The sequence below is a fragment of the Lissotriton vulgaris genome, chromosome 8 (assembly GCF_964263255.1).
Source record: "Lissotriton vulgaris chromosome 8, aLisVul1.2, whole genome shotgun sequence".
Lineage (NCBI taxonomy): Eukaryota > Metazoa > Chordata > Amphibia > Caudata > Salamandridae > Lissotriton > Lissotriton vulgaris.
The window spans coordinates 1,130,678,449-1,130,694,568 of NC_141696.1; the positions used below are offsets into that span (position 1 = coordinate 1,130,678,449).

At 47.7% G+C, this 16,120-nt stretch overlaps 1 protein-coding gene across 1 annotated transcript in view; it reads left to right on the forward strand.

Annotated features, from left to right (window-relative positions):
- Positions 1-16,120, forward strand: part of RCBTB2 (RCC1 and BTB domain containing protein 2) — a 557,466-nt gene that overhangs the window by 90,348 nt on the left and 450,998 nt on the right. The window contains exon 4 of the mRNA XM_086934986.1: positions 2,519-2,669. Coding sequence (XP_086791112.1) covers positions 2,519-2,669 — 151 coding nt within the window. The remainder of the gene's footprint in view (positions 1-2,518; positions 2,670-16,120) is intronic.

Below are 16,120 nucleotides of genomic sequence, written 5' to 3' on the forward strand. Positions count from 1 at the left end.
CCGGTTTTATGGTAATCTTGAGGTCATTTGATAGGGAGTCAATTGCTTCTCTTTGTGCTCTTGTTATGTTGTGTGTTCGGAACTGTTTCTCACTGAGGAGATTGCCCACTTCTAGTTTCACCATTGTTTCAAAGGTGTCGATGTTTTTGCCTACCATACCCAAACTAGGGGTAAATGTGGACTTTGCTCTAAATCTTGAGTCCCTAGGTGCTTCCCTCTCTGGCCTATTTTCAAAAAAGCGGCGTAACCGTATTTTCCTAAAGAAGGCTCTAAGGTCCTTCACCATTTGAAATTTGTTTACTCCTGTTGTGGGGACAAAGTTGAAACCCATGCCTAAAACCTCCTCCTCTACCCTGTTTAATTGTCTTTTGGAGAGGTTAATGATAGGATTTTGTTTTACCTCCAGTACTTCTTGTTCCTTGTCCTTATGTACTCTTGAGGTGCCGGGTTCCTTTGGTACGCTTGTACCATTGGTTCCCCTCTTGCATTTGACCCTCTCCCCCTGTTTGAGAATCCCCTTTGGGGCTGATCTAAAAATCTTCGTATTCTCTATCTTGGACTTGTCGTGGTCCTTCCTCTCTTCCTTGATTTTCTTCTTCCCCACTACTCTCTGAGGTGTCTGAGAAGTTAGTATATTTGGGGCGTCTTTGTTGGAACCTCACCCTGGGTGAAGATTCATGACAGAAGCTTTCATCAACTCAGACTTTAGTAGTGCAGTGGGTAAAGAAGTCGACCTCTTTTTCAATTATAACAATGCTCCAATTGAAGATCTGGGGCTTATACCTTAAGCAAATATACTGGTGAAGACAACATTTTACTGCAAGTATTATGTAGCCGTGGTGCACTCAGTGATGAGACAGCTCCGGCAAACATACACCATTGCAAGTGAAAAACAACTGACATAAAAGTAGCTGCCCTCTGTTGCAGAATGAGGTATTAATGAAGAGCTTCTAGATGACCATTGAAACCATTTCTTTCAACCCCCTTTCACACAGTACCATCCCGGCATACTTGAAGGAGAATTGACACACTTCACAGGGCAGAAGAGGCACAGTTTTAAGTCAATAAATGAACAATGAATTAGTGTTCCATCCATAAGTTGTGGAAAAGATCTAGTGACCTGATAGATTCCCAGCTAACTTCTACTGAGAACACATTGCGGTGCTAAATCCGACACTACAGATATGCAAGAGTGCACTCTACAAGAGGAGTTAACATGAAAAGTGAGAGAGGTGTTATTTAAGGTATGTGGAAACCCCACAAGAAGTCCTAGAATTATCCTGCTGAGCTTTGCTGATGTTAAATTATAAATGTGTGATCTTAACCAAAGTGTTGCCAGTTAAAATCCAGCGTATAGTTTAAATGTTAGTACACCAAGATAAATCTAGATCTGAAGATAGAGTGTGGAAGCCTTTTCACATTTATGCATGGCTTGTTGAAGAAACAAGGAGGCTCTTGATCACCTCTCTGGATGGGTGTTTTGTTCAGGTTTTGGAAGATTTAGACCACATTTGATTTAACAGTTTAGGTTGTTTTAAATTGCACTACTTTAGGATATTAGATTGAGGAGAAAGGAGAAAGATATTTGAGAATGAGGCAATGCAGGAGGCAGGCCTGTCTTCTGTCCCCGAAAATAAGACTTGTGTGCCCAGGCAGAAGCTTGTGAACAGAGGAATAATGTTTGCAAGAGGGAATAGCCCACTATCTTTCTGTACACCAGGAATGCTACACCAACAGTGCAACAAATGCTAGCAGAGTCTTGGCCTGAAAGTACTTTTGGTTTAAAAAAAAGTAATACATTTGAACTTTAACTATTACTACATCTTCCAGTGAATTGACCTTCCTATGACTTGGCTCTAGCTCCCGAATTGCCTAGAAATGGAGTTAAAATAGAAAGGGCCCATGTATGGCAAAGACACAATTTTGAAGTTATGGCTCGGTTTAAACTGAAAAAGTCTGACTTAAACATAATAAAACCTTGTTCTTCAAGGTAAATATTTTCAAACAAAAGGTGCATTTAATAGTCGGAAACATTTAGTTTGATTATGTTTACTGACTAACTGTTTCCAAGATCATGTATTTCTAACTTTCAAGCTATATTTACTAATAAAGCTGGACGTGTTTTCATTAATTCCAAATATTAATATTTATTGGGGTAATTCCTCTTCCTTCCTGTTAGGTGATGCACTTTGCAGGCTGCTGAACTTGTATGTTTTCTGTGACATGATCTATTTAATAACATTATAATAAATAAAGTATTATATTTAGAAGTATGGATAGAAGACTGTCTGTATTACAATACTTGGACTGCATACTCTGTACCTTACATTGAATGTATAATAAAGTAGGAAAGACCTGTTTTTTACTTCAGATTCCTAGCCTTGGGTATAGCCATTCTCTAACTGGAAAATGGTCAGAAAAAGATTAAATGGCTATTTTACTGTTTCATATATTTGATTTGGAGACTTTCAATTCTTTACTATTATAATGAGACTTAATTTTTACATTTTCCCCATAGGTGTTTGTCTTGGGTACAAATAGTAGTGGCTGTTTGGGGACGGGAGATATTCAGAACACCATTGAACCAAAGCGATTGGATAACTTATGTGGCAAAAGGATTTCACAAATTGGCTTTGGAAGTGGACCACATGTTGTTGTCATCACTGCTGGTAAGCATAAATCTGTGAGGTGGTTTTAATTTGAAAGCACCAATCCTAGAACCTTGTGTTGGTGAGGGCAAGCTCCTAGTTCTGGTTTCAATATGCGGCTGTATGTAAACACATATGTTACAATGCTATTGCTACATTGGACAATAAATACCGAAAATGTAGCCCACTACAAACCACTGAATATTACTTTTATTAACATTGAATATGTGACCAGTGTTATTAAACTGACAACCAGGTCATCACATTTTTAGTTGAACATTGTGTAAGATGTTTTCAATGTATTTCAAGTATGTGGCATGCCAAGATATCACAGAGACCCACACAGGTCATGAAGTGATTTATTAACTAAATTTACTATCTACGTTTGCATGAAAATCTTTGGATAGACAGTTATCCATAACATAGGCTAGTGTATAAATAAACACTTGCCAAAGCATTTTTAATGCCTTTTCATTAGTATGCAGTATTGAGTATAGCATACCGACTAAAAGTCCTTTACCAATGTTTTGTAAAAAGAAAGCAAGCACTACTGTGCCTAGAAATTTTAAGAGAGGCACCAGAAACTCTGACCTTCAGGTCCAAAATTATCATTCTGGTTCCTTGACTCCTTGGTGTTGCCATTAGCAGTTTGTTTGCAGTTGTGCCTCTGAGGGATTGTGAATTTAGCTCTGTTTCTTAAGGATGCTGTGTTGCATTGTGGCTCCATCCCAGACATTTGCTTCAGTTTGGAGTGACTTGATGTTTATGGTTGAGTTCGGCTATCTTGCCATCTGAACTTTGCTCGATCTTCTCAGTAGGTCTTAACACATTAGGGTTTTGGGAAGGGCCCTGAAATGATTTCAGTCTTTTTTTGGTTGAGCAAAACATAGCATAACAAAATAAAAGCCAAGTCTGGCGCAAGGCGGATACATAGTGTTAGCAATTCGACATTATTTCTCTGCATCGCCACCCAAAACCCAGATAACTGTATCACAAGGACCAGGAAGCAATGGCTACGGCTGTCATTAGCAGAAGTCACTAGGTCAAGAAACCAGTATGTTCCCTCTATTGGGTCTCAACATGATGTGATCTCAAAGTAGCGTATCTTGTTGTCTTGAAGCCAAGGCCTAGATGGGCAAGGTTCTAAGTGGATCCCTCAATGGTCTGCTCAGTTTCTCCAGATTTTACCATGCTTATGGGGGATCCTCTAGCCTGATACACTGGATGCTCCACGCCCACACAGAAGTTCATGCCCTTCCTCTCCCAGGACAGGGCCTCTGCACTTTTCCACACCATTGCAATGTCTAAGTTAGCCACAAGCAATCGCAGTGACCTCTTAATACCATTGCCCTCCACATATTCCGCAACATGTAATAGGAGAAGTTTCGGTTCCCAGAAGACCCTCCAGTCCAACACTGTCCTCAAAGTCCCCAGCACGCCCTCTCAGAACTGTGATAGGATGGGACAACTCCAAAAGGTGTGCAGTAGAACCCGTCAGCGTTGCCACAACGTAAACCATTCCCAAGCTAATCAATCCCATGCGAGATATGCATGTCCGAGTAAGGTACATGTGTTGGAGTGTTTTAAGTTGAATAAGATGGAACTTAGCATCCGCTATTGTCTCTCTTGGGGCTACCAATGCCTTCCTCCAGTCATCATCTTCAATGTGGCCTAGGTCTCGGGAACATGCCTCTCTCACAGTCACCATCAGATCTGGCTATTTATTGGTCCAGTAGTGTTTGATGAATAGCCGATAGTTTGCCTGCAGGATTTTCGCCTCTAGTGGCGAATGAGCTGGAATTTCAGTGCTGTGTTTGGTAGGGAGTGAGGGCATGTTGTAACTGAAGATAGTGAAAAAACTGGGAGCGATGCTTTTTGTACTCCGTCTGCAGGTCTGAAAAAGCCTTAAGGGACCCACAAGAGATGACATCCCCCAATGTCGTGATGCCAATGGCATCCCATTTGGTGAATCTGTGGAGCATCGATACCTGAGGAAGTCTGGTCCCCATCTACAGTGGGGTTCCTAATGTTAGTCAGCCATTCCGTGTGGCCTTCGTTGTCTTTTTATCCAGTATTGGGGTATCTTTCATAGAATCACATGCCTGAATCATTCCCCGTCGCCGAGGTGGGAGTCCCACTGTAAATACAAAAGTAGTGCCAAAGGTAAATAATAGTAGTAGGCCCCAAAGAAAAGGCCTAGATCTTAGTAGCCTATCTACTTCATTATGCTAAAAGGACCAACAAATTGTCCCAACCAATCAGCTATCAGCACCCTCTAGAACACTCTCAGCAGAGCCAGTTCTCCTCAGATTTTCACCGCACGTCTTGTGGAAGGGAGTCTCCCTGAGTGCCACTCAGTTTTTTCTTCATTTAATCCATGGTGTCTGACAAGAAGGCCTTATTCAAGCCCTGCAGAACCTGCAACAAGAAGAGAGTTCATGTTGATTACCAACATAAGGACCACATCTACTGCCTCTACCCTAAACATGAGGCAAAAGATTGCAACATTTGCCGTACCTTCCCTTCTAAGACACTTACAGATAGGGAGACAAGAGTGCTCTAGGATTATCATGAACAATATTATCAAGAGGACATTGTTGTCCCGCATCATAGAGTTTATCATAGGCAATCTCTCCAGAGTGAGACGAGCCTTCTGCCTCCAACTCTTATACAGGACCTGCAAGCCATGCTAGCAGATTACAGACAGCGGTTTCTCCCGCAGCAAGGTATTCCACAAGTTCCACCTCCGCCTGTGGTGGTTTCGGACCCCTTGGCCCCACCTGATGCTCCGGTTCCAACGCCTCAACTTCCTGACCCTCCTCAAGAACAGTCTCCAGACCCTCATCAGGATCAGGACAAATCCTCTGATGAGGAAGTTGAAGAGTGTGAATTACCAGAGAACCCTCATGTAGATCCCTGGGATTCTTACATTATCCCTATGCCTTCACCACCGACTCCTCTACCATCTGATTCGCCACCAGAGGATATAGGAGGATTTCACAATCTGATGCAGCGAGTTGCTGCTAGGTTTCAACTGCCTGTCACTGTTGAACAAACAGAATGCTTTCTTCATGATTTTAAAGAGGAATCCAGGAAGAGTATGAGGGCTGTTCCGATAATTGATTATATATGAAATTAAGGAATACGAATCATTAAAACCCCTGCATCTGTACCAGCAGTGCTTCCACAGAAGTGCAGTGTTATTAAGGCTAAGCCCTGGTAAAGCACAGGTGAGTGGCCCTGGAAAGACATCGGGTGCATGGTTCTTGCTTTAGAGAGAATGGCCTCTTTGGTCTTGAAATCCTGCTCGCACACCTAGATGTCAGCAGGCAGTTCCCGGGGACCACGGGGCGTGCCCACCCTATGAGCTCTGTCCAAGACTATGTCCGCCGTGTTAGTCACCCAGGATGTGTCGAGTGCCGCACTCCCCGGATGCGGATATTGTGTCTGCGGGAGCGATTCTCGATGCCCTCCAGGTGAAGTTGCATGTCTATGTTCTGGTCTTGTAACCGGATAACTTCCTGCTGGAGTGTCGCCAGATCCGCTACTGTGGGATCGCTGGACTCTTCAAGTGTGACTCCCCGCTCCCCAATAGAGTCGACCTCGCGGCGTACATCCTTAAGTTCCGTGGCAAACTCAGCCTTAACTGACTGTATATCTTTGCGACTCTAAGAAAGCTTTAGTGATGGGCTCATCTCCAGGGGCCGCTTGTTGCTTGGACTACTCGGCTTCTGGGGCTGCGGTCACCATATTCGGATTGGATTGGGCGCGACCAAAGATGTCTTTCAAAAGCTTCACCTTAACAGTCCGGGCCCAGGTCACCGGCCGAGGGCGGCTGCCCGTCGAGCGCGTGCCACTGATGGGGAGGGCACAAGGGGCCCCCGGGATATGTTATGGGGTGCTGAGGGCCGGGCGCGGGGACACCGATCCTGTCAGCATGCAGGTCCCGCAAGCTCGAAGAGAGCACCACTCACTGTCAGCGCAGGGCCCAGTCAGTCCCAGCTCCAATGTGGTGAAAGTGATGATAGGGCTCACACTCCGGAAAGTCGGCCCTTCCGCCAATGCTCTTCTCCTGTTGTATAACTCCGCACGTCGTGGAGCCAAGGCTCAGCGCCGTCACGTGTGATCCAGGGGCGGTTGTCTCAGGGCATGATACGCGCGCTAGGTCATCGCGCGCTATGTGGAAACTGTCCAGCTCGAAAGGCAGCTCTTGTTGCCAGTCAGTCCCCAATCTCTTGTGTCCCTCCTATGGCCCAGCCCTGTCACGCCGTGTGACTCTGGGGTTGTTGCACCACGAGCCGGGGATCTGCACGACACGGCCCTCCAAGTGTCTGGGGCCGGCCGCAAGCAGCACTCGACCCTCACTCGGGGGGCCCTAAGGCTGGGCCCTCGTCAAAACGGCAGTGCCGTTGGGCAGGCCCTGCTCAGAGTAGCACCACTCCTTGCTGGCCAATGCGGCAAGGCGATACTGTTACCAGCCGCCCGGGCTCATACGTCGACCAGCAATCCAATGCTCCAGAATACAAGGGCGTCTATTCACCCCCACCAGGCTGGACATCTGCGCGCCGCATCTCCAACACCTAGACTGCGCGCAGCACTCAACCCAGGCCCGGTGGGGGGTCCCACGCTCCTCGGGCCGTGAGCGCCACAGATGCCCCTCCCGTCCTGGTCGAGATCGTGTCACCGGGCTGTGTCCCACTCTAGACACGGCGAAGGCCAGGCCCCCCAGACAGTCTGGGCACCCACACGGCCAAGGCCCTGGGGCGAAGGGTTCTCACACGGGGGCTGCTGACGTCCAGGGAGCACGCCCTCCCGCAGGAACCACACGTCTGCAGGCCGTGCGTCACACCAGGGGCCTCGGGGCTCCTGCAGGCTGCCGCCGCCGTCTCCAGCGCCGCCCGGGCTGGCCGGCGCACCCACGAGGCCGGGCACTAATGCGACCAAACACACAGGTCGGGGTCGCCACCGCGCGGGACACCCCCCCTCTCACTCCGGGCTCACTACTTAGGTCCTGGATAGTCTCCTGCCGGGCGCAGCTCCACCGTTGCGGCCGTTGTGTGGGGGCCGGGAGGGGGAAGGCAGGCCTCGGTGCCCGTGGTATGGGCACCGCGTTGTTGAGACCGCACTGCAATGGCGGCCGGGTCGCTCTTCTTCGGCCCCGCTTCCTGCGCCGTCAGATGTCCAGGCCGGGGTGCAGGAAGGTCCGCGGGTACCGGGGGGTTTTTATCACTTCGTTCTCCTGCCAGGCGGGCCCCCCAGGGGCTATGCTGTGCTGGAACAGGAGGGCGGCAGGCGGGAGATTAGGCACAAGCGTCTTGTCTCGCCGTCATCTTAGCCACGCCCAACCACCCATTGTAAACCCAAATCCCTAAAGGGGCCAAACAACGGCAGGTGGAGGGTAGGAGAATGTGACGAGGGCTGTAGACTAAGAGTGGAAGCTCAGTCAAAGAGCTGGAGAGCTTTAAGTCTAGGAGGCTTAACCCCTTGCAGGCTCATGACGAGCTCAGCTCGTCATGAGCTACAGTGCTCCGGTGCTCATGACGAGCTGAGCTCGTCATGGCCTTTAGAACGCTCGCACACTGGGCTAATTCGTCTGCTGTGCTGAGCGTGTGGCCGTGACGAGCTCAGCTCGTCATGAGCACAGGAGCACTGTAGCTCATGACGAGCTGAGCTCGTCATGAGCATGGGAGCGCTGGCGCGCCCCCCCCTCCCCCCAGCACAGCCGGGGAATGTAGCCAGCAGGGAAGGGGTTAAGGCTTGTGTATTCTTAATGGGAGAAATATTGTTGAAGAGGTTGCTATATAGGGGTGAACTTCCTCTCACTGTGGGTTATTCTATTTCAAAGCAATTCCATGTCAAGGACTTGCCACAGGAGTGTGAACCATAGGGCTGTGGAGGAGGCAGCAAGATGTTCTCAGTGCAATGCTACAAGTTGCTTGGCAGCCCCCAACATGCGAGTGATTAAGTTCCATTCTGTGTGTGTCATGGTCTGAAGGTGTTGGGGTTGAATGTCAAGAAGGACTCTCGAATAGGACTCCGGGATCGGGAAGCCTATTGTTTCCCGAATATGGCTGAGGAATTCTTTTCTGAAGATGTGTAGAAAGTCTTCTGGTGCCAGCTCAGTGGAGAAGTTGAGGGAAAGATGGTGTGTAGTTGGGTGGGTGTGAGGTACCAGTACATCATTAACCAAATGTTTCGGTAACCCAGGTAGTAGGGGGCTCAGCAAAGTATAGGGATAGTTTCAATACGCCAATCTGTTCCTGGTGCTTTTAGAGGGAGAGGTGTGGTTACCAAAACACCCACCTCAACCCACAAGAGTAGGTCAAATAAAATAAACAATTCTCCCCGAGCACTCAAATGTATGCTCTAAACATGTATCCATAGTCCAAAGTATAAAAAGTGTAGATCGACACAGTTACAGATCCGTGGTCCATGTAATGATCAATAACTCAGATCCTTTCAATCCAGGTTGATTTAATTCTCAATAGTTCTTATCTTCGAAATTCATGATTGTCCACAAACAGCAGCCATCAAAATAAAGCAGCCAACACGTGTTTCGTCGTGTCAGGTAGCACAACATTGACTTCATCAGGGCGTAATCTCAATATCCATCGCCCAATTCTCTTTCCATCAGATACAAAACATAATATATTTTTCAATCTCACATTAGAACCCCCACACTTTCAAATTATTCAGAGAGGGAGTCTTCTTTAATTGTAGACGAGTATCAAAATCTCCACAGAAGATCAATATATTTTTGCGGGTCCGTGTATCTACAGCAACCGCTCCGTAGTCGGCGTCCTCTACAGAGGCTGCATGAATTTCGAAGATAAGAACTATTGAGAATTAAATCAACCTTGATTGAAAGGATCTGAGTTATTGATCATTACATGGACCACGGATCTGTAACTGTGTCGATCTACACTTTTTATACTTTGGACTTTGTATACATGTTTAGAACATACATTTGAGTGCTCGGGAGAATTGTTTACCAGTACATCATTACTTTGTATGCCGTCTCGCATTGGGATGTCCTTTTAAAAAAAAAATTGCAGGATGTCACACCATAAGCATTTCCATTGTTTCATAGGCAGCTCATCTCCAATGTCAGCGTACCATTGTGATTAGTAGCGATGTGGATGGATAGGGGTGGAGTGTTGAAGGACCTTGTATGTGCACATGATGAGCCCACGGGATACACTGAATGACCAAACCAAAGTCTCAAAGGCAGTTAGTTAGTGGGTAGCCCCTGCTTGTTGGGTGGGGATAGGTTCCAGTGTTGTAGCTGATAATATTGCAATCTGGAGGACCCAGGGAGACAGAACTCCTGTTGACACTGATCGAAGGACTTGAGGGAGTCCCCCATCAAAGAGGTCCTGAAAATGCGACAGCCAATCTCCCTCCAGTGGCTAAATGAATGGGGCTGCAAAGTGAGAGCAAAATCGAGGTTACAGACCAAGTGAGTGTTGGGCGAAGAAAAAGTAATAAGGCCTCACTTTACCGCCACTTTGGCCCATACTTCTAGGACTGTTTTTGTGGGAGGGGCAATGTAGGGCTCTTTGTGGCCTTGCATGTCTGGGGAGTTATGCTAAGTCCCAGAAGGGGCGACAGGCCACAGCACGGTCCAAAAGAAAAAAATGTTTGTCACTTTCATGTACTACCCAATTTGAGAAGAAGCAGAGGTGTGCGACCCAATAATATTCAAGGAAGTTAGGACATTCTAGCCCTCCCCGGTCCCACTGGAGCGCCGTATCTCATCTTGAGGGATCAGCATAGGTAGGCGTTGAAAGAGGTATAACATTTTTGGTAAGAGAGACATCTTGACCGTATTTAAACAGCCCAACCATGAAACCTGGAGGAGTTTCGAATGGTGGAGGTTTTACAGAATAGCCATTCGGTAGCCAAAGTTTGACATAAGCCGGAGGCCCAAGTATTGGATGAATCTAGGTGCCCATTGAGAGGGAGTAAAGGATTTGTTCGCTGGGGGGTCCGCTGGGGGAATAGGTAAGTTCAATGCTTGGGACTTGGTCAGATTGATTTTGAAACCTGAAACCACCTCAAAAGCCTGGAGTGAGTGCACAGGCACCAGAAGAGATTTCTCTGGCTGGGTAAGAGTCAGAAGGAAGTCGTCAGTGAATAAGGTGATCTTGTTGATATGTCCTCTCAAAGCTATCCCATCTATATCCTCAGTTTGCCGAATGGTGGCCTCCAAAGATTTTACCACTAGGATAAACAGGAGAGGCGATAGGGGACAACCCTTTCTGGTGCCCCTCTCTAGGTGAATAGCTTGGGACAGCTGACTCGAATTCTCGTGGTCGGGCAGGTGTAAGGGGCCCCAATCCTATCAATCATCGCAGGGCCTAGTCCTATACCTGGAGAACAACCTATAAAAAGAGCTAGCAGACCCTGTCGAAAGCCTTCTCCGCATCAATCGAGAGAAGGCAGCAGGGACAGCATGACAGTGGGATTTCTCCACTAGGTGGGCCAAGCTGTGGATATTGCCTGGTCCCTGCCTATTGTGGATGGAGCCAACTTGATCTGGGTTGATAGGACTCTGGAGCTCCAGCCTCTTGGCAAGGATTTTAGTATACAGTTTTGCATTGCGCTAAAGAGCGGTAGGAGGCACAGAGCGAAGGGTCCTTGCCTGGCTTCTGGATCAGAGAGATTTCACCCTTGGACATGGTGGGGGTGAGCTCCGAAACAGCTGTGAAGGTGTTAACTAGGGCCAGCGGTTGTTTTTGCAATTGCTGGAGAAATTTACCATAGAAAGCTGCAGGCAGACCATCTGGCCCAGGGGTCTTACCCAGAGGGAGGTTTTGCAGGGCTCGTTGTGGCTCCTCCATAGTTTTAGGGGCCTCAAGCAGCTCCGGGTGAGAAACCTCAAGGGGGTCCCATTGACATCCTGCCAGGTATTCGCAATGGCGTCAAGAGGAACCTCCTTGTTTGCATAGAGGGCCTGATAAAAATCCTGAAATGTCTGCTGTTTGGCTGTTTCTGAGGTAACCCATACACTCAACACCATCTAAATGCCTGAGACATGAGTGTAAGCCCTTTGCTGCCGTAGTTTCCTCACAAGAAAGATCCCCACCTTATAGCCCCCCTCGTAGAACCCTTGTTTGAATGCAAAGAAAGCTCGCTCTGGCTTGTTGGTGCGTTGTTGACCCCACAAGAGGGTCAAACGATGCTTTGCGCGTCGGGACGGCGGCATGGCCCTGGCTTTCAAGGTCCTTGATCTCCAAGGCCAGGCCTGTTTCATTCAGCTTGGCTTCTCTCACCGGGCTTTTGAAATAGAAGTGATTTCACCCCTCATAGTTGCTTTAAGCACGTCCGAAAGGGTATGTGCCGAGACGTACGGGTGGGTGTTAGTCTCAAAGTAATTTATCACAATGTGGATTACCTCAGTGTCCACTGGGTCCCGTATCCATTGTGGTGGAAAATGCCATTGTTGAGAGGGGCAAGGTGATTCTCTCAGTCTAGTCCAAGTCAATTCTACGTGTGCATGGTAAGAGATCGAAATGTCTGAGGTAATGGAAGAAGTAGCCAGTACGTGAATATGACTGTTGGGCATGGGAGAAGAATGAGAAATCACTTGTGTCAGGATGGCGGTGTCTCCATGCGTCTGCTGACATGGCACCACTTCCCTGAAGTGAGGCCTCACTACGATCTAGAGAGGGGTCCAGACCAAGTTAAAGTCCCCTCCCAGCACTATATCTTTACCCTCCCGGGACAGGTGTTCCTTAAGCAAAGTCCTAAGGAATGTATCTTGTGCCTGGTTGGGAGCTTATGCATTCATAAGTGTGAAGGAGTGCAGGCCAGGCTGTAAAGTAAGCTTTAAAAACAGCCCCTCCCCATCCCGGACCACCTTCGGAGTCTTAGAGCAAAAAGATCGCTTGCAGAAAATCACAACTCCAGCTGTCAGACATTAGGGGAGTGGGAGGAAGTGGACATGTGGGAAGACGCTGCTAGTGGTAGGTGGGTCAGACTCTGACCTTGTGGCGGGTTGTGCAAACCAACCCAGTCTCAACTGGTCGGAAGAGGGAGGGTATGCCCAGGATGGTAAGCGACCTAGATAAAAAAGAAGTGCATGTTACATATAAGAAAAACATCATGGCAACCGGGCCAAAACAGTAGATTCAAAGATGAAGGGGGTTAGTCCATGGCAACGCCGACGGGCCAGGGGAAATCACTCCCCAAAAGTCTGGATCCAAGGGCCAGGCCGAAAGCAAGTGCATGTTTTAAGCTCAACGGACCACAAAGGCCCATGGTTTTCAGGGCCAACAGCTCACCACAAGTCCATATTGGAGGTATTGGTATCCATATATACAGCCAGGGGGAGGTGGCTTGCGGTAGAAGTTGTAACCCACCGCTTGACCCGAAGGCGGTTGACCAGGAGTCTGCTCCCTAAGCCCCCGAGGCTGCTGAGAGGGCAGGTTGTCCGCAAACATCTGAGCCAGCAGTGGGTGTGCGATGCCGCGTGTCACAGGAGGCCACCAAGTGCCCTCGATGTGGAGGATGGCATGGTGGATCAGACAGAGTCTGCCGCCGGGGGGAAAAGTGGAAGATGCCTCCAGGTTCCAAAGATGTTGGATAATGTATTTCTTAGCTTGACAGAACTGGAGGTCTGTACTGCGTTTAGAGGTGTTTCTGGAGGGCACTGTACACCACAAAGGGTGTTGGGTCTGCTGGGCTGGTGAGCCTGCCAGGGACTAGTTACCCCTCCACTCCTGGAGGACGGCGTGATGTTCAGGAGGTGCTTGGCTTCTTTCAGTGATCAGAGGATTTTGCGCTTGCCTTCTAGTCAAAGATGATGGCAAAGGGGTGGCCCCACTGGTAGCAGACACTAAGTTCCCAAAGCCTGTTGGTGATGGAATGGCAGTCCCTGCGGCACCGCATGGTGGAAGGTGCAAGATCATGGAACAGTTGAATTGTATGTCCCTTATACACCAAATCGGCCTTTTTCCATGAGGCCTGCAGGATTGCCTCTACTTTGTGTGCCCTGTCCAGCATTGGGGGAAGGGATCCGGATCTCCCCTGTTGGCATGGAGCAAGTCTGCCATAAAGGACATGATATTTATTTATTTATTTATTTATTTTTAATATTTATAAAGCGCAGCAAATACCCTTGGGCGTCTTGGCGCTAATAAATCATTTGTTTACATACGGGGCATGATGCTTTGGACCGGATGAAGAAGCAAGCTGGCAAGGTGATATAGTTATTGAATAAACAACCAGGTCTTCAGGAGTTTACGGAACTGAAGGAGAGTGATGCTTTGCCTGATGTTGAGCGGCAAGGTGTTCCAGAGTCTGGGTGCCGCCGCCAGAAACCGACGGTCTCCCCAAGTAACGGTTTTGGTGCGAGGTACAGCCAATTGATGAAGAGTGGCTGATCGTAAAGCTCTGGTGGGTTTGTGGAGTTGCAATTGTTCCTTGAGAAAGTGTGGTCCTTGATTGTTGAGAGCTTTAAACACAATGCAGAGGGATTTAAAGTGAATTCTTTTTTGTACAGTGAGCCAGTGAAAGTCTGTTATATTTTTGGAGATGGATTCGAACTTTGTTTTACCTGAGAGCAGGCGTGCCGCTGCGTTTTGTATTGTTTGTAGTTTTGTGATTACTCTGGTTTGAGCATTAAGAAATAGCCCATTGCAATAGTCCAGGGATGAGAGGACAAGGGCAGTGACTAGTGTCTTAATGGCAGAATCAGGGAGAAAAGGACGTATCTTCCTGATCATTTTTAATTTCAGGTGTGCCGTAGACACTGTTTTATTAGCATGGTCCAGAAAAATAAGACCGTCATCGAAGATGACTCCGAGGTTCCTAACCTTGGTAGTAGGTGTGGGAGGGGTACCAAAGGTTTCAGGCCACCAACTGGTTGGCCAGGCTGGTGACAGGGGTCCAAAAATGAGTACCTCGGTCTTTTCTGAATTTAACTTTAGGCAGTTGGTAGCCATCCATTCTCCTATGTCTAGGAGCCCCTTCTTAAATTTATCGGCTATTTGTTCTCCGTTCCCTTTGATTGCCAACACTAGTTGGGTGTCGTCGGCATAGGAAGTTAGGCTCATCCCATGTGCCTTGATGGTATTGGCAAGGTCCGACACATAGATGTTAAAAAGTGTCGGACTCAGGGATGAGCCTTGGGGAACTCCACAGGGAGCGGAGAGTTGGGCCGATTGAAAGGGACCTAGAATGACAGCCTGTGTTCTTTTGTCAAGGAAGGACGCAATTAGGTCTTTGGCAGTGTGGCCAATGCCACATCCCTGGACACGGTCGACCAAGGTGTTGTGGTCGACCGTGTCGAAGGCCGCCGATAGATCTAGCAGAACCAGTATGGCAGTGCCACCTTGGTCCCTGATTACCCTGATGTCGTCGGCGGCTTTGATCAGGGCTGTTTCTGTGCCATGGTGTTTCCTGAACCCAAACTGCGTGCTGTCAAGGAGCTGGTGTTTTTCGATAAATTCAGAAATCTGGATGTTCATGATTTTTTCGGTCACTTTTGCCATGAAAGGGAGGCTAGCAATGGGACGATAGTTTTTTAGCTCACTTTTGTCTAGGGAGGGTTTTTTTAACAGGGGTTTTAGTAGGGTGTTTTTGAGGGGATCCGGGTAATTGCCTGACAAAAGAATCAAATTGCAGACCTGCGTGATTGCTGGTATGATAGAGTCCATGACCGGTCGAAGTACGGAGAGAGGGCAGGGGTCCAAAGAAGATCCTGATTTGATGGTGGATAATATATTTTTTATTTGGTCAGGGGTGACTGGTTGAAAAGTGAGAAACATATTAGCAGAGGAAATAGTAGGTATAGTTACAATTGGAGATGATTTGGTGGAGAAAGCCTGGTAAATATCATCTACTTTAGTGAAGAAAAAGGAAGCAAGAGAGTCACACATAAGTTGCGACGGAGGGGGGGTAAGGTCGGGGGAATTCCCTGAAAGTGCTTTGGTGATTTGGAAAAGTTGTTTACTGGAGTTCTTAGCTCTCTCAATTTGGTCACTGTAATATTGTTTTTTGGCTTTTGCTATCATGACTTTGTAAAGTGCCAGGGCTTCCTTGTAGACTAGTCTACTGGCAGTGTCGTAGTCTTTTCTCCAATTTCGTTCCTTGCTACGATTAATCTGTTTTTGTGCCCTTAGTTGTTCGTTATACCAGGGGGCTGAAGGTTTAGATCTATTTTTGGAGTGTTCTTTGGAGGGGGCAGATTGGTCCGTAGCCTGGCTCAACCAGTCGTAGAGTTGCTGGAGAGCTAAGTTAGGGTCCGAGGCAAACGCGGGACGGGTTTGTTCCAATATAAGTTGCAGTTCATCATGATTTATGTTTTTCCAGTCTTTAAAAGACTGTTTGGGCGTGGGACATGGATTGATGCTGGCCAGGTTATTGATGGGTATATTTGCAAAAATTGCAAAATGGTCAGTCCACGTCATAGGGAGGATGTTGGTAATTTGTAGGCCTTCTAAATTAGAAAAGATGGGGTCCAGGAT